General features: G+C 46.4%; 1 protein-coding gene across 1 annotated transcript; it reads right to left on the bottom strand.

The window, feature by feature from the left end:
- Window positions 1–213: 213 nt before the first annotated feature.
- On the bottom strand, window positions 214–9,381 carry Ngdn (neuroguidin). The gene is made up of 11 exons (XM_059273625.1): window positions 9,220–9,381; window positions 8,630–8,689; window positions 7,841–7,912; window positions 2,756–2,893; window positions 2,441–2,525; window positions 2,313–2,365; window positions 1,995–2,118; window positions 1,736–1,904; window positions 916–1,072; window positions 728–785; window positions 214–354 (listed from the first exon to the last, which is right to left on the bottom strand). Exons 1-11 carry the CDS (start codon window positions 9,229–9,231, stop codon window positions 335–337), a joined length of 948 nt encoding a protein of 315 aa, XP_059129608.1. The 5' UTR covers window positions 9,232–9,381; the 3' UTR covers window positions 214–334.
- Window positions 9,382–18,866: the final 9,485 nt, after the last annotated feature.

Here is an 18,866-nt window from a genome sequence, read left to right on the forward strand (position 1 = left end):
GGATGACAGGGTTAGGGAGGCCGATTCTACTATTCTACCTCTATTTTTGTAAAATAATCAATTCCAAATTTCTAGGGAAAATGTACCAGCAAAGAAAACAAAACAAACTTCTCAAACACTGCCCAGAATATCATCTTTCCTTTTCCACTATCACTCACTGAACTCACCCATACACCCAGCAATTCCAGTCAGACTGTGTATGGCAAAAGGGGCTTTCATTCATAAGCAAAAGCAGTTTTATTTAGTAAAGATCTTTCCACATTTCCAAGGCCAGCAGGCCCAAGGAAAATAGCCACATACAGTGACAATAGACCCCAGGATGACAAAGTGTACGTCACCGGCGCCTCCGAAAACCTGAAACAAAAGGAAACCAAGAATAAGGCAAAGGCCGGCTGGAACCACAAAAAGCAGGAAAGGGGCCTTTAGAAAAGGGCTCAACGGAGGCATGGCTGAGGCAGTACTCCCTCCATCTAGGACTCACAGGAGGAAGAACAGGTACAGAGAACAGTCCCTTCAGCTGACATTTTTATAATCTATTTACAGACACCTGACCGTGATTATACACAAGTATAATCCAGAGACTCCCTTGTGAATGACGCTGATTTCAGGCTTGGGAAAAATAAAGAAAGAAAAGCCTATCTAAAGAGATTAATGAAGAGAATGGAGGAAACATGCAATTCCAACTCAGACTTTCCACCTGGGCACCTAACTCCTGTGGTTCACTGACCTTTCTTCTTCCGGCCTTTCTTAGGTACCTTCCTCCGCTTTTTAACAGGGTTCTGGTCCTGGAGACAAACAGAAGAAATGGCTGTGCACTTCTGAGCACCAGCAACCTTCTCAGGATCACTGTGCACAGCCCCACACGTGTGGCTAAAAGCACAGCAGCTGCCTGCCACCACTGCACCCCAGTCTCACCTCGTCAAGATGGGGGGCTCCTCCTGTCAAAGCACTGATGTCGCTGAAGTGTGTGAGGGAGTGAAGCTGGGAGGACATAACGCTGGCTCGCTTCCGCCGTCCCTTCTCTCGCTTGCTAACACTTAAGCGCACCATCATGCTCTCTTCATAGTTAATCCTGCCAGAAAGAGTTTCCAGAGGCTCAGACTAGGGTGACTCGGGCCCCAGTGTTTACTCACCCTCATTCACAGATCACGCAGTATTTAGCTAAGGATGCGAATGCGGCATGTCATTCCCAAACCTCCTCACTGCTCCTCCCTCATCCCTAGGGATGACTATATGGGCCAACCACACAAAGACTTCGCATGTCTAAGAGAAAAGCCTCCCACCCTTCCGGCTCTGGGAACCAGGCCTCCCTGAACGGGCTCTTTTGTACAAATCATCAGCTACAAAGACTGAACCTACGCAAAGCTGACAAGCCTGCATTCAGGTCGGCTGTTTTCTATTGTTTCCTGAATGTACAGAAGACTCTTCAGTACCAACATAAAACCTGTCGTAATAAGAACTGTGACTTGGTAATGAAAGGCGGCCTATTAAAGCCCCTCATGAAGAACTGAATGCATTCTTCTCTATATAGCTTTTGTTTGAGCCTAAGCAGACAGAAGAAAACAAATCAATTTTAATAATTAAAACAAAAAACCAACTTTTTCCCCTAGCTCTCATCTGTACTTCAAAGTCATCAGTCTTGAACTATCACCCCAAGCTTTTCCTTCCACTTTCTAGATAATGTCTGTTTTCCTCTGCCAGACTTGAAAGAACCTCTAATTGCAAGAACTCAGACCTATGCTGATCCTCCTGACTCTGGCGAGTGGCATGAGGGTGCCGGGCATCACGGATTTCCTCTGGGGCATCTGAGTACTGCTCCTTAAGCTCACGGATGACAGAGCTGCTCAGGGCTCGTTTCTTGGCGCGGTCCAGGCGCTTCTGCTCACGCTCAGCTTCTGTCTCATCTATGTGATAAAGTCCACAGGGGTTACTCTGGAATCGACACAAGGAACAAACAAAACTCCCACCAAGGAGGCCACAGGCACAACTCATACCATAGTGCACTGGAACCAAGCGTGGTGGGATGTATTTTTTAGCCGCTCCCTTTACAGATTTCTTCCCTGAGGCCTCAGACTGGCCCTCCTCTGCTTCATCTTCCTCTTCGTCCTCAGAGCTCAACTACAAAAGAAGAAGAAAAACATTCCTGATTCCTGCAAACTCGGGAAATGAGAAGAAAAACTCACAGCACCCTAAGAAGATGGAACCATGAATATGGGAAAGGAAGCCTCATACTGAAGCATTTCAAGCCAGTCTGGAGAGTCCTGGAAGACCAGGGTCACCATAGGATTAATCTCGGTGGACACAAACCTTACCTTGCTTATCATATTGCTGGGATGGGGCTTAAAACGAAGTGGGTCATTTTCACCTGAAACAGGAAGAGAGTTTGTAAGATCTGGAACTGTATAATGATCCCACAACTTGATGATGGTCCGCCACTTACTGAGGTTGCCTGTCACCGCAGTCTTGACCAGCTTGTCAATTTGATACTTCAGTTTTTGGTCCAAGGGACGAAGTTTTTCTAAAACCTACAATGTGGTAATTCATAAGGATTACATTTTCTTCCCTAAATCAGGCACACACCAGGGTCCATTTGTTGTTCCAGATAAGGCAATGAAAACATTCACAAAGTAGAGCAAACGCAGACAAAATTGCCCTTTCCTTACTTAAACAGAACACTCCTTTATGTGAGAGTTACTGTGCTAGCCCTGGAGTGCAGGGCTTAGAAACAAGACTCCAATATGCAAAGGTCTCATACCGTGCGGATTTCCACCAGCCTCAAAACTGCAGGGTGTCCCTGCAGAGATCCTCCTGAAGCTTTGTCCAGGATGAGGTGGCTCAGGTCCATAAGGTACAGGAGCAACAGCTGGTCTTTCACTTCCAAGAAGCTCAAACCCTAAGTTAAACAAAACAGTGAAAGGCAGATTCTTAGTTTTAGCCAAAGAATCAGGAGGAGATGCAGGGCAAATACCAGGATAATGTTTTTCCAAGTCCAAGTTTCTCCCAACTAGTCCATGTCAGTATGGAACATATCCCTCCTCATTGGCAGTCTTGCTTTCTAGGTCACTCAATGAGCTGCAGTCCAAATCCTAGACGAGTAGTAAGGCTCACGCCTATAATCTCAGCAGTTAGGAGGCTGAAGCAAGAGGACGGCCACAAGTTCAAGGCCAGTCAGAGCTATCAAGAATCTGTTTCATGTAGCCCAAGCTGGCTTGGAACTCTGTGTGTGGCCAAGGATGACCCTGAAATTATGACCCTCCTGCTTCCGCCTCCCAAGTGCTGGAAAAATGTTTGCACCACCAGTCACTACAATTCATGCTTTGAATTGTGTACTGCTCTACCGTGGTGATGAAATCTTGTGCCACCTTACCCCATTCCTTTACCTAGCACATCCACAATGCAAATGCTGCCAGTCACTTAGTAACCACCCCAGTTCAACTGTCAAAGCACCAATGACTTTGGTTCCAGAAACTGCTATTTTACTTAAGAGCCTCTCCACACAGGCACCAGAGCAGTGGCATAAGCAGAGCATGTGGAGCGAAAGCTAACCCTGGTGCTGTGCAGCAAGACCGCAGACTACAGGAAGCAGCACAGCATAGGTCTCAGGGGCCCGCCCACAGGAGGTCCTGAGATGCATCCCCAGGATAAGGGCTGGCTACTCGAGAAGAAGCTATCCCAAGTGGCCCAAAGACTAAAAGTGTCACAGTCTCATAGCTGCTGACATCTGAGTCCACGTGATTCTCTGGAAAAGAGGACCATTGCGCCATTGTGCATTCAACTCACCCGTGGCCTCATTTCACTGACAGACCTTGCCAAGTTTGGACCAAAAGAGCCTCCATATAGTATGATTTTTAAACTATCCAAACCAATTACCAATCTTATCCCCATTACAATATGGGTAAGACAAATGATTCATATATCTTGACATGGAACTAAATCAATATCAACAAAAGTTGTAAAAAGTGCTTATAATATGGTTCCAATGGGGCTGTGCGATGCATACACTTTATAAGAAATTATTATTATGTAAGATGAGCACATGCATCCAACCCCGCACACATGGAGGTCAGAGGACAACTCTGTGGAGTCAGTTTTCTCCTTCCATCATTAGGTGGGTTTCGGGGATGAACAAGGCTGGCACACAAGTGCTTTCATGCCTCAGCCATCTTGCTGGCTGTACACATTTTTTATGCATAAAAAAACTGTTTGGAGAGCTGAGGATAACAGAGAAATGGAGTGCTTGTACTATGAAAAAGTACCTTTTCAACAAGCACATATTACTCCTGTTAAAAGACACGAAGAAAGAAAGAAAAGCTAGGTGCAGTAGAGGGTGTGTAATTCCAACACTTGGGAGGTGGAAGCAGGAATATCAGTTCAACACCAGCCTGGGCTACTTGAGGACCCATCTCAAAAAACCAGAAAGAGCTGGAGGGAGGGTATGGTAGGGGTAGGGTGGGGTGGCTCACGCCTTTAATCCCAATATTCAGGAAGCAGAGGCAAGTGCATCTCTGAGTTCAAGGCTACCCTGGTCTACAGAGCAAGTTCAAGGACAGCCAGGGCTACACAGAGAAACCCTGTGTCAAATACAAAACAAAACCCCCAAAACAAAACAACAGAAAAAAATAAATAAATCAAGCCTGTACCCTATTGGTTTTCTTGAAGTGGTAACTATACTGTTTTTTAAATTTTTTTTCTTTTTGGGGAGAGATGGCTCAGTGGTTAAGAGCACTGACTACTCTTCCAGAGGACCCAGGTTCAATTCCCAGCACCCACATGCAGCTCATAACTGTCTGTAACTCCAGCTGCAGGGGATCAGACACCCTCACATAGACATACATGCAGGCAAAACACTAATGCACATGAAATGAAAATAAATCATTTAAAAAATGTTTTCTTTTTTGTGCTAAATTATCTATCTTCCAAAGTTCCCAAAATTAAAATTGTGTTACAGGGCTGGAAGCCGCAACTCAGCAGTAGAGTGCTTATCTAGAATGTGGAAGGGTTCAATCCCTAACCCTAAGAGTTTATATTTACATGTTGACTTTCAAACAAAATATAGTAATATGGACAAGCATGATTTACATTTGTAGTTAAGAAATAAGACAAGGTCTTATGCTTGCATAAACATGATAATGACAGGACTGGACAGATGGCTTAGAAGTTAAGAGCACTGACTGCTCTTCCAGAGGTCCTGAGTTCAATTCCCAGCAACCATATGGTGGCTCACAACCATCTGTAATAAGATCTGGTGCCCTCTTCTGAACTGCAGTCATATATGCAGACAGAACTCTGTATACATATATAATAAATAAATAAATCTTTAAAAAAAAGACAATGACAGTCCATAGCGATGGGAAAATATACTTCTGACAGGTTAAATGCTCTGACCAAAATTACACAGCAAGAGTACAAATGCTTGTCATACTCAGTGTGAATCCAAGCCCGAGTCCTGGGTGGCTTTTAAACAACAGCCCTAGAGTGCTTCCGAGGAGGAGCAAAGGATTTAAAAATCAGCTGAACTTGAGACTGTATTCTCCTCATATGTAAATAATAACAATATTTCCGTCCTGCCCTAAGAAAATTTTTGAAACACACAATCTGATAACATGAAAGCACTCTGTAACCTGTACTTTATAAATGTATTTGGTCATAAAAGCTAAGTTAATACACATCTATTCTACAGATAAACAAAAGTATGTGAGCAGCCTAGCACTAAAACCTATCAAAGACTCGTACCCAGAACAAGGACAGGCGAGAACATGACAAGTGGGATCTTCTAGGGAATGTCAACTCCAAACTGGGTCACAGCACATGAGAGAGACTAATATTAAAAAATAGTAATAAGGGCTGGAGAGATGGCTCAGAGGTTAAGAGCACAGGCTGCTCTTCCAGAGGTCCAGAGTTCAATTCCCAGCAACCACATGATGGCTCACAACCATCTATAATGAGATCTGGTGCCCTCTTCTGGCATGCAGGCATACATGCAAGCAGAACACTCTACATATAATAAATAAATCTTTAAAAAAAAAAAATAGTAATAATGCTGGGCAGAGTGGCATGTGCCTTTAATCCCAGCACTTGGGAGGCAGACAGGTGAATCTCTCTGAGTTCAAGGCCAGCCTGATCTACAAAGCAAGTTCCAGAACAGCCAGAGCTGTTACACAGAGAAACTCTGTGCTGAAAAACCAAAAAAATAAAAAATAAAAATAAAAATGGGGGTGGTGATGGTTGCTGGAGAGATGGCTCAGTGGTTAAGAGCACTGGTTGCTCTTCCAAAGGACCCATTCGATTCCCAGCACCCATATGGCAGCTCACAAATATCTGTAACTCCAGTTTCACGGGATCCTACACCCTCACGCAGGTGTAGGATGCAGACAAAACACCAACGCACACACACACATAAACAAACAAACAAATAAATAAAACTGCCAAGCATGGTAGTTTGTGCTTGTAATCTTAGAACTGAAGAGGTGGAAGAAGGAAGATTGGCACAGTGAGACCATTTCGAAAGCCCGAATAATTAAATGAACAAACAAACAGCCTAGCGTTCCAGTTCAGGCAGGTCAAGCAGTTGAGCGACATCCTCTACCAACACCAATAATCCCCAAGAATGTACTCTAAAATTCTGATTTCTTTTTCTTCAAATTTTAATTTGAAAACCAGTCTATTTCACTGCACATCAGAGAATCTATAACCCTAGCATTTGGAAGGTGGAAGAATAAGATCGTAAGTTCAAGGCCAGCCTGTGTTTCATAGCAAGCTCCTGTCTAAACAAAACGGGGGGGGGGGGGGGGGGGGGGGTTTAAGGAAGAAAGGAGGCTACTGCATCTCATTTTCAGATGCATCATCTTCGTATTTTAGCATCTCAAACTGGGATGCATCTTTCAATCAAGGTATCCTGTCACAGACTGATGGCATTTTTGTCCACAAGTGATACATTCCAAAGTGCCAATGAATGCTTGCAAGGACAGAGACCTGAATCATGCACTGTTCTTCCTCAGCAATGATAAATTTTAATTTATAAATGTGGAGTTAAGAGGTTAACAATAACTAGCAATATCGAATAACTGTTAACTATACACTAATATAAGTTATTTAAAGCTTAAGAAGTGTAACTGAAGTCACAGAAAATGAAACTGGGGACTTCTGTGTATAAAGCCACCATGCCCCCATTAACATCATCTAAGATTATATGAAACGAAAGAGCAACTCCTTAGTTGTCCTACGGCTCCCTGGAGTGACTACTCCAATCTTACTTCCTACCCACATCACACACACATACAAAATATATGTATATCCATATAAATGTATCTCCACAAAATCATTTACTCCCCCAGAACACTGCAATCGTGAGTATCTGTGGCTCACATTTATTATTCAAAATCCCGCACTCTCTGAGATACCTTTTTGGACTCTCTGCTTGGCTGGCATATCCCTCCTCGTGACTTCTGTAAAATGATTGCCACACTCATATCTAGTCCTCTGTTTTGCATCCCTACCAGGCTCCTGCATGGAAACCACATCTAACTCCTCCTAGATGAAGCTCTAACACTTAGGGCATAATACCACACAACAAACCTTCAGGAAAAACAAAACAAAACAAAACCCCACAGAGCTACTCGCTTCAAGACTTTTTTTTAATTTAAAGATTTACGTGTGTGTGTGTGTGTGTGTGTGTGTGTGTGTGTGTGTGTACACGTCACATGTGCAGGGTGCCCCTGGAGCTGGGGTTGTGAGCCTCACATCATGAGTACTGGGAACCAAACTCGGGCTCCCTGGGAGAGTGGCAAGCTGTGCTAGCCCCGGAGCCGTCCTCCGGCCCTTCTTCAGGAACTCTTCTTACCTTCTCTGTGGAGTACATTCCAGCCTGAACTTTCTTCGTCAGTGCCTGTACCTGTGCCGTCACACCCATCACCTGAAATTGAGCAAAGTAAACTCGAATCGCTGACTGGACTAGTCATGTGTGTGAATCGGGAAGGATGAATGCTAAGTAATGAATGCCACCTAAAACTGGATCTGAAATGCTGCTGCCGAACACAGGGTTTCTAACAGTTCTCTAAGAGGCAGAGAAAAAAAACTTCATATTGCTTTCCAAAGCTGGGAGAGGGGATCGTTGAGAAACCAAGAAAAGGGGATGAGGAGAGGTGTGGAGCAGCGAGAGGAGTATAGTATTTTGTGTGTGTGTGTGTAGCCCTGGTCGTCCTGGAACTCACTTTACAAACCAGGCTGACCTCGAGCTCACAGAGATCCACCTGCCTCTGCCTCCCGACCGCTGGGTTTAGAGGTGTGCACCACCACCACGCACAAAGGCTGAAGAGAGTAATTTTATCTGTACCAAGAGAACTTACAAAACATCAAACTGTGTAAATGCATATTAAGTGGCACTTGTAGTGATATGTCGCTATTGCCAATATCTGTTTTTAGTTATTTAAACCAAGGACTGTGAGTATAACTGAAAAAAACAGTTTCCTGTATTTCTTTGGGCGCAGGAACGAAGACTTGTATTTGACACTTAAGGTATTTTGGTAGTATTCAACCATCTGTCCCTAAATCGTCAAAGTAAGTGTGGATGGGATATACAAAGTCGAAGCTAACCTCTGACTAATTTATTCTAAAAGGGGACAGTACCCACCTGCTCCTGGAGGTTTTTCAAAAGTGTCACCGAACTTGACACGTCTGAGTCCAGCACCTCCTACAGGCAGACAGGGGGGGACAGGAAAGGGTGGTCAACTTCTTTCTTTAGGCGACGAGATGGCAGGAGAAGCACTGCCTACCCAATGCCCTCCTTTCCTTCCAACAGTCCCGCCTTTGGGTCGTTCTTCCCGCGCGGGCACCGGCAGCCTCGGCTCCAGGCCAGGACTCCCACCACGCCCCCAAACCTGGCGGCTGCTCTCGCCCTGCGCCCCCGCCACACTGTCCACGACCGCTCTTCTCTCCTGACGTTCCTGTAACGTTCTCCCACCTCAGGGCCGGATCACCGCCCGGCATGGCCACGAGGCCCTCTCGATAAAGCTCATTCTGAAGGATAATTTCGTGTCAGCCTCCTGTCCGGGACGAGCCTGCCCCGCCTCTCCCTCCCCTGACTGCTGTCTCAGGGCGAGCACATCCCGGAAACAACTTCCGTCACCACGCTGCCACGGTGACAACGGTTTGCCTCGATCCGCGGGGGCGGAAGGAAACGTCCACAGTAGCTACGGGAAGAAGGGACGAGAGAGCACTCACCGGAGCCGCCATCTTCGCCAAGCCCGCCCTTTCCGGGGCCGAACTTCCTGGGCGCTAACGTGAGGTCATAAATTTGATGGACAACCACCGCTTGCCAATTTCAGCCAATGGAAATAGGAGAGCTTTCATTTCCGCTGCCCAGAGAGGCAGGACCTCATCTAGCCAATGGGATACAGAAATTGGCTATATTCGTCAGACGCGGAGGCGAGCTAAAGGCGTAAAAGATAGGCTGGGGCCGAGACATGTGATTCGTGGTTTACAGAGAATGATTGAAGCTATCTCCAATAAAAGCTGCGTAAACGCCTGATTGACAGCGAGAGCAGCTAATGGGAAAAAGAAGTTAGCTAAGCGACCGGAGAGCTCATTGGCTCCCAGATGCCGCAGTGCCAGTCTTTCCACGGCGTTTTCCGTGTAGTACCCAAACTGACCACTGGGTGGCGGTCTTCGGCTTTGCCCGGAGGGGCGGCCGTGCCGCCATTGCCCCCTGAACTGCCAAGTGTCTCCTTCCTGCGTCTCTGATCGTCCTTGTACGACAGTGGAGCCCTTTTTCTCCAGTGAATTGGACGGTTGGGATAGAGGAGCCCGGAGCCACGGTTCAGACTGCCGCTTCACTGGCTCACCCTCCCCGTGTATACGCAGGACGCTGCGCAAAGGCTGCAGTGCGCCCTGCACACCTCCCTAGAGAAAACACTAGGAAACGGGTCAATCTGCATGCCTTCCTTCTGGCTCCACTAGTCCACGGCAAAAATGGGTGAAAACCCAGGCTGCGGGTATTTCCTTTCTCCCCCTCATTTTTTCTCAGTATCTTCCAACACACCCGCTCCCTTGCCTGTCACAGGCTGGTGGACTCGGTGGGACTGAGTAACAACTCCTTATCATCCATCCGCATTACAGGATACAGCACTAGAAGGGCGGTGCTGGCCTCCGATGTTTCCCTCGCAACTGAAAAGGGGACCTCGGACTGGAAATCTAGTCTGAGGGGGAGCTGTCGCCTTTAATCCCAGCTCTCCGGAGTCAAGAGACAAACAGATATTCGAAGCCAGACTGGTCTACATTGTGAGACCCTGTCTCAATAAACAAAACAAAAACGGGGCCGGAGCGTTGGCTCAGATTCAGAGAACATACTGTTCTTGCAGAGGATCAGAGTTCCACTCCCAGCACCTACATCAGGCAGCTCACAACTACCTATAACTCCAGCTCCAGGGGAATCTTAGACCCTTCCTTACACACACACACACACACACACACACACACACACACACACGCAGGCATACACATAAATGATTTTTTTGTTTTGTTTTTTGTTTTTCGAGACAGGGTTTCTCTGTGTAGCTTTGCGCCTTTCCTGGATCTCGCTCTCTAGACCAGGCTGGCCTTGAACTCACAGAGATCCGCCTGCCTCTGCCTCCTGAGCGCTGGGATTAAAGGCATGAAGGCATGCACCACCGCCGCAGCCCAGAGGCTTTTTTTTTTTTTTTTTTTTTTTAAGCAAAAAGAATAGGCCTCTTGTATTTCTCATTCTGGATAGAATATCCTCATTTCTACACATTTGGAAACTACATAAAATGGGACAGAGGATTTGTCTCTGAGATTTGTTTACGGTTGAAGGTTCACTGGAGTCAGGGCACTGTAACAGCCTAGTCAAGACTTTTTGTTTTGTTTGTCTTTTCAGAAAAGATTTATTTATTGTATGCGTGCGGCACAGGTGTGGAGGTCAGGAGATAATAAATGGATGTTGGATCTCCTCCCGCCATATGGTCCTGGAAATAGAACTCAGTTGGTCAGGCTAGTGGACAAGTCCATTAGGATTTGCTTGTGAAGCACTATTCTTCCTTCCCAACACAAATAAGATTTTGCTTTCTTTGGAACTTGAAGTTTGTTCATATGTGTTATGGACAAACTATTGCAATATCCAAGAAAATAAATAATACTGCCTTTATTTTTTATCCTTAAAATACCAATCACAGCCAGGCAGTGGTGGCACATGCCTTTAATCCCAGCACTCAGGAGGCAGAGCCAGGGAGATAGATCTCTGTGAGTTGGAGGCCAGCCTGGTCTACAGAGCGAGATCCAGGACAGGCACCAAAACTACAAAGAGAAACCCTGTCTCTAAAAAAACCAAAAATAAAAATAAAAAATAAAATACCAATCACCTCGTGCATTACAAGAAATATTAGAGTTAACAATGCAATAAATCCTTTAACAGTTATTTCAGATTCAACTGCAAGCAAGAAACACAAGATCATTAAACTGGTATTTCTTGACTTTTGTTTCTCTCAATAGCTCCACGCACTGGTAAGTACTCATAACATTTACAAGTATATACTGAGCAAGAAAACATTCTTTAGGAATACAAATTTAATTGTGATTTTAATTGTTAACATTTCTTTTATCACTTTTGAAAATCTCATATGTGTACGTATTTACACAATTTCTACCCAATATTCTCCTTCCTCCAACTCGGTCTGTGTCCTCCCTCTCCATCTCAACTTCATGATTTCTTCTTGATTATTGTTTTACACACACATCTATGTATTCATGTATATACATATGTATAGATAGATACAAATGTATAGATAGACACATAAGTATATATAAATGCAACATATTGGTCCATTCAGTTTTGCTTATTTGGTTTTTGGTTTTTGGCTTTGTTTTGTTTTGGGTTTGTTTGGTTTTGATTTTTCGAGACAGACCTTCTCTGTATAGCCCTGGCTGTCCTGTAGACCAGGCTGGCCTCGAACTCAGAGATTCACCTGCCTCTGCCTCCCAGTGCTGGGATTAAAGTCATGCACCACCACCACCCGGCTGGAGAAAGTGTTTTTACTAGCCAGTTAGATCTAATTAATTGATTGCTATTTGGTTCAGTTAGGCCTTTGAGACTTTCTGCTTCTGAGGTCTATCATTTAGTAGAGGGAAGTTGAAATCATCGACTATGATATTGGATTTATCTAGATCTCTTGAACTTCTGGAAGTTTTTGCTCATATATTCTGACCCTTTCTTGTTAGGTGTTGATACAAGGACATAGCTCTCACTTCAAAGGGAATAAGAGATGGTTTATTCTGGAACCAGTTATGAGTGGCTATGACCTGGGAACATGGATTTAGGTTACCCAATACTGTGTTTCAACATGACAATAGTTTGATGAAGTTGTTATAATGACAGAATAGAGAAAACCCTGAACAAGACCCGGCAGGCCCAGCAAAGAAGCCTGAGCTTGGGCGGCAGGTGTAGCTGATGATAGTCTCAGCTCTGGGTTGGTGGAAACTGTATATTCCAAAAGATGTCACCTGATACTCACAAGGATGCTAGGCCAGACACAGAAGTGGGCTCTGATGGCTATTAATAGGGCTAATGATAGCCAAGATAAGTCGGCTCTAGATCTGCAACATTCCAAACTCTCCCCAACACGGAACTTCTAACCAGTTAATCAGCCTAAAGAATCTTTAACAGAGGTGAGGCTTTTTCCTGGCACTTCAGTAGCCAACAGTAAGAACTATTGTGTCTTCGGGAGAACTGACCTCCTTATCATTTAATGCCGCTCTTTACCCCTGATAATTTTCTTTCCTTAAAGGTCCTTGTGGTCTAAAATCAATGTAATTACTCCATCTCTGTTTTGGTCAGTATTGGTTGTGTCTATTTTTCATCCTTTTACTTTTTTTTTTTTCTGCCTAAACTGATCTTGAATTCTGGATCTTTTCCTCCTGCTTCTACCTCCTGAAAACCAGGGTTATCGGCACACACCATCACAGCCCAGATCCGTCCTTTCACTTTGAATATATCTGTGTCTTTATATTTAGGAGACATTCCTTATTTGTTTTAAAGATTGTATTTACATAATTATTTTACATGTATGGGTGTTTTGCCTGCATGCATGTCTGTGTACCACGTGCTTTCAGTGTCTCTGGAGGACAGAAGAGGGCAACAGATTTCATGCAACTGGAATTACATACAGATGGTTGTGAGCTACCATGTTTGTGCTAGGAATCAAACCCAGGTCCTCTGGAAGGGCAGCCAGTGATCTTAACCGCTGAGCCAACTCTCCAGGCCCCCCCTCTTTTAAAAACAAGTTATTCTCTTTCTCTCTTTCTTCCTTTTTTTTTTTTTTTTGAGACAGGGTTTCCCTGTATAGCCCTGGCTGTCCTGGAACGAACTCTGTAGACCAGGCTGGCCTTGAACTCACAGAGATCTACCTGCCTCTGCCTCCCAAGTGCTGGGATTAAAGGCATGTGCCACAACTGCCCGACAAGGATGGGTCTCTTAATTGAGCACAAAACTCATTTGCAGGGTCTCTATATAAAAAGCCATCTTGCTCCAAGGATCCCCTGTCCTGGACTTTCAAACACTGGAGCGACACATGGGCCACTACCCCCGCCTGCTTTTACACATGGCCACCACACCCACCTGCTTTTACACATGGGCCACCACACCCACCTGCTTTTACACATGGACACCACACCCACCTGCTTTTACACATGGCCACCACACCCACCTGCTTTTACACATGGCCACCACACCCACCTGCTTTTACACATGGACACCACACCCACCTGCTTTTATGTAGGTTCTGGGGATTCAAACACTTTATCCGATGAGCTGGGCCTCAGCACCACCCCCTTTTAATCCTCTTTTTATAGTTATTAGTGTAACATTCGAAGTTATACAAATGGTGTGATTGTAGCAGTGTGGGAACTATGACTGAGAGACTCTTAAGACTGTACACACACACATATCCATATGTTAACAGCCACTAACAGGATATGTGATGCTCTCCGACACTCCTTAGACGCACATCTCTTGAAAAACACTGGAGACACAAGAACGGTGTGACTGAGCAGATCTGAGGTGCCATCAAAGTTTCCCTTGATTGCTTTTATGTGTCTCGGATAGGTGGGTGGTACCGGACTGGAAGCCACTTCAATGATTGGGCCTGAGAAGACAGGCAAAAGTCCCACTGGAGCCAGGGCATGGGAGAACCCAAGCTGGTACCGGTATTGCTGTAGACCGGTCAGATCTGCAGGCAGAAGAAAGGACAGGAGGCAACCTGTTAGTATAAGGAATGTCTTTAAATGCCAACTAGAAGAATCTCTAATTTGCTGTAGTGACATCTGAGAGCTCAGGAAGTCCCATGGGTGACACCATGCAGACAGCCAAGCTTAATCCAGTGAGGGGAAGCTGAGACAGGGCCTCACTATATAGCCCTGGCTGTCCTGGAACTTGCTCTGTAGACCAGGCTGGCCTCGAACTCACAGAGATCCACCAGCCTCTGCCTCCCGAGTGCTGGGATTAAAGGCGTGCACCACCACCACTGCGGAGTTTGATTCTTTTTTGAGAACTGATTACGCTTGAGCCTTTGGATCTTTGGCCCCTGCTCAAATGCAAGTGACCATCGGAGTTCTTCCTGGAATCACTGTGACACGAGAAGCCCCTCAAAAAATCATAAATAATTTTTACTTTTGTTTATTCTAGTTAAAAGCCATCTTATGCCACACATGATGGCACATGTCTGTAGTTCCAGAGGCTGATTCAAGAAGATCTCTTGAGGCAGGAACTCAAGGCCAGCCTGGATAACACAATGAGACCCCAACTGAAACCAAACCAATGAGCAATCAGGTTTCTCCTTTGGAAAGGCCTTTATTTCTCTTGCATTATAGGAATCCATTCACTTTTAAAGTGAGTATTGGCTTTATTTGGGGAAAAGGAACAAAGGAGTGAAGGAAGGAGGGAGGAAGAGAGGGAGGAGAAAGGACGAGATTCAGGGGACATGCAGGCTGTGCCCTCTCCTCCCTGCTGTCCCAGAGGAAGATCTGGGGAATCCCATCCATGTCCCATCATGCTGCAGCACGCAGCATCGCAAGAATAGCAGCTGCTAGCCTTCTTTGGTACCTTATTCATCATGCATTGATTTTATTGAGCTTCGTCAGAGGCAAAGGAGCTCCAGATAAAATTCATGCAATAACCTTTGTCCATTAAAAACAAACACAACCCCTGAAAACAATGGACAACGTTAGGGGACTGGAGGCACGAGGGAGGTCAAAGGGCAAACACCAAAGGAGCAAACTGGGCAAAAAAGAGGGCAGTAGTTTTGAGGGAAACTCGCAAGTCCCTGGCCTCCCCAGGATCTAGTCCTCTAGAGTTTAGGCCACAAGACTTGCCACAGGAGCCACTGTCCCGAGCCTTTCTCTTTCCCTTTGGAGTGCTCACAGCACTGGCCAGCCACTGGGGACGTGTAACCTGGAAGCCCAGTCCTTTGAAGACCCCTCCTCAGGCTCACCTGCCAGGAGCGCACCCCCACCCCCACCCCCGCCCTGCCCTCTAGCAACGCTGCTTCTGCACTTCTGCTTCCATGCTTGGGGTTCCAGCCACCTTGCACAGGTTAACAGCTGCCACCCCGCACCATTACCGCATTGAAGATGTGTTTACTTATTCATCATCTGAGAACTCAGTACAGGCCTGGGGGTCTACCCCTCTTCGTGTCGGGGAGTTGCCATGTCCACAGGGGTGTTCAGTGACCTTCCAACTCCTCCCCACCATCTCGCCACCCTCTTCTCTAGTGACACTGCCCAGGAGCCAGAACGACCTTGCTTAGCAGATGATCACACAGACAGGCACGACTGTCTAATTCTAGCCAAGGGCATGGGAGAAAGGACAGCGCCCTGGGGCCTGTGGCTTCTCTGCTGGCCAGAGAGGGCTCAGGGCTAATAATAGGAGGGGAGATTAGGAACAGATTTGAAGTGCATTGTTATCTCACAGGAATGGCCTTCAAGAGCCTTTCCCAAGCTTTCCCAAGAGCTGTGCCACCCCCCTGATGTTGTGTGGCTGAGGAATACCACTGTCACTTACTTCATCCTCATCAGCTCAACCCCCATGGGTCCTTCACCCCACCCCCCGACCCAAGTTTTCTCTCCACGGCTGGTTTCACCTCTGCACTTCTCTGCCTCCATGTGCTTCCTGCCGCTACTTCCCACAAGTCTCCCGACCCCTGGTGTCCCTGGTTCCCACATCTGGCCAATGCCGGCTCCTCCTGTTCCACCTTCTCTCCTCCCAGGAGCATCAGTATTTCCAGCTGTGGGCTCCAGTTTGCTTTTCCAGGCTCGTGGCCTTTGCCTCCCTCCCTAACCCATGCATGCCAACTCTGTGCCCACTCCTCCTCTGCCCTTACAGCAGAGCTGGACAAACACAGGCGACAGAGGCTGAGGTGGGGCTAATGAGCTCCAATCCCCCGACACCAGGCACGGGGACACCTCTGAGAACAGGGCTTGGGACATGACAGGCTACAGAGGCACCTCGCAGAGCCCAGCCATGGCTATTCTTAGGAACCCAGGCCCACAAAAGGACCTTCGCTTTGTCTCATTCCACCCCCACAGAGTTGCTCTTGGCAGCCAAGGCTGTAATCTCAGAGACGAGGGGCCCAGCACGGGGCCCTTGCACAAGCCCAATCCTCTGCCCTGGTTTCTCTCCACCATGATGCACTGCCCTTGGGCAAGGTCACCTCCCCTGTGACAAACACACACACAGCAGCCAAGCTCTGACACTCTTTCTACGGACTTGGCCTGTCCAGAGCCCGGTGGGGCCAACCTCTGGCAGCCCCACCCTTGGACTTTGCAGACAGTCTCATCTGCTCTTCTCTCCCACTCTCCAAAAAAAAAAAAAAAAAAAAAAACAACCAATCACCACATTCTCCTGCGCCTTTCCCGTTCTTCCTGCTCAGAATGGGTCAGCTCTTCTAGCCTGGTAAATTCTGAGCAATTTTCTACAGCCTCATCTCTTCAGACTTCGGGGAGTCTGCCCAGCTCTCAGTTTCTGTCTGTCCACAGGCCCACGCACTACTCTAAGCCTCAGGCCGCCTGCAGCTCCTGGAAGGCAGGCATCCCTTGAGGAAAGCAGCAGCCAGCCCCTAAGGTCCCTTCTTCCAAATGTGACTTGGAGCCTCAGATCAGGGAGTGACTTACTACCTTCTCCCATGCTCAGAAAAGCCGGCATGTGTGTGTCTATTCATGGACTTAATTCGTTTTTAATTCTTGTTCGGAAAGTTGGACACTCGGTGGTGGGCTACATGTCTGTGCAGTACAGGAACATCAGAGAACATTCTACCAAGTTCTTAAAGAGCAGCAAGGGCCCAACCCAGAGGTAAGGGAGCCATCCCAGGCCTGGGTTATAGGTTGAGCCTCTGGACCTATAAACATTGTAATTCTAGGATAAATGGCAGACATTGAAACATGAGCAAAGGCTGACCCTGGGTCTCTAGGCATGGTTTATTTCTCAGACCTCTATGTACCCATTTTACCTTAAGAGCAGAGACCTCTGGAGACTGAGATGCTTGTCAGGCCAATCAGTGAGAGCCCAAGACTGAGAGTGAGGGACTCTCCAGGACAAGCTCCCTCCATGCGTCTGTGGAAGTGAGGAGGGAGCCCTCTGAGCCTTTGCATCTGCGAGTCCGTCTCATACTCTCTGAGTATTTACAAGCCACCCTCCTAAGTTCCAGAAAGAGAGCTGAGAATGAGAAAACAGTACCAGAAAAGACAAAAGGGAACAGAGAACAAAGCAAGGAGGTCTCTCTTCACTCCTACCCCACGTGCTTGGGGCTGCCTTATCTGAAAAACAAAATAAACCATGCTATCTGGCCTGCTTCCCTTTCGGTCAATGTTTGGTCTCTTCATTCCATTTGCCAAATGACTCAGTTGAAAGGCTAACCCCCACTGCCTGCACTTCCTATCCCGTTCTTTGTTAACTCTCATCCACCCCATCCTTCTCCTTAATTAAATCAGCAGCCAGGCTCTGCCTGTGACTCTCCCGAAGCTGCTTCCTGCAAGATGACCCAAGTTCTGTTCTCTGTCACTTGGCCTTTCTTTGGAATCTGACACTACTGGCCACCTGCTCCTCTTGAAATACTTCTGTGATTTCTAGGAAACTTCTCTCTTCTTATTCTCTTTGGCTCTTTTTTTCCCCCTCTTCCTAATCTTTAGTGTGTGTGGTGTATGTGTGTATGCACATACATGATGTGTGTAGACATTCTAATCTTTAATGTGTGTGTGTGTGTGTGCACATGCATGGTGTGTGTAGACATCTAATCTTTAGTGTGTGTGTGTATGTATGTGCACATGCATGATGTATAATAGATATTTTCATGCTACAGTACACATGTAGAAGTCAGAGCACAACTTTTCAGAATTGGTCCCTTCTTTCCACATAATTTTGAGGCAAGCCCTCTTTTCTGCTCTGTTACATTTTCCAGACTAGCTAGTCCCAACAATTCTCCTGGCTTCACCTCCCATTTTGCCATAGGAGTGCTGGAATTATATATGCTTGTTACCATATCCAACATTTTATTTTATTTTTTAAAGATTTATTTGTTTTTTATGTTAGGAGTGTGTGTGTGTGTGTGTGTGTGTGTGTGTGTGTGTGTGTGTGTGTGCTGCATGGATGTCAGGGTACCACAGGCATGCAGTGCCCATGGAGGCCAGAAGAGGGCGTTGGCCCCTGGAAATGAAGTCACCAATGGTTGTGAGTTGCCATGTGGGTGCCAGGACCTGAGTCCTCCGCAAGAGCATCCATGAGCCATCTCTCTAGCCCACACACAGCTTTATAAAGTGGACTCTGGGATCGAGCACAGGTCATCAGACTTCCCTGGCAAGTACTGTGCTCA

The sequence above is a fragment of the Peromyscus eremicus genome, chromosome 9 (assembly GCF_949786415.1).
Source record: "Peromyscus eremicus chromosome 9, PerEre_H2_v1, whole genome shotgun sequence".
NCBI lineage: Eukaryota > Metazoa > Chordata > Mammalia > Rodentia > Cricetidae > Peromyscus > Peromyscus eremicus.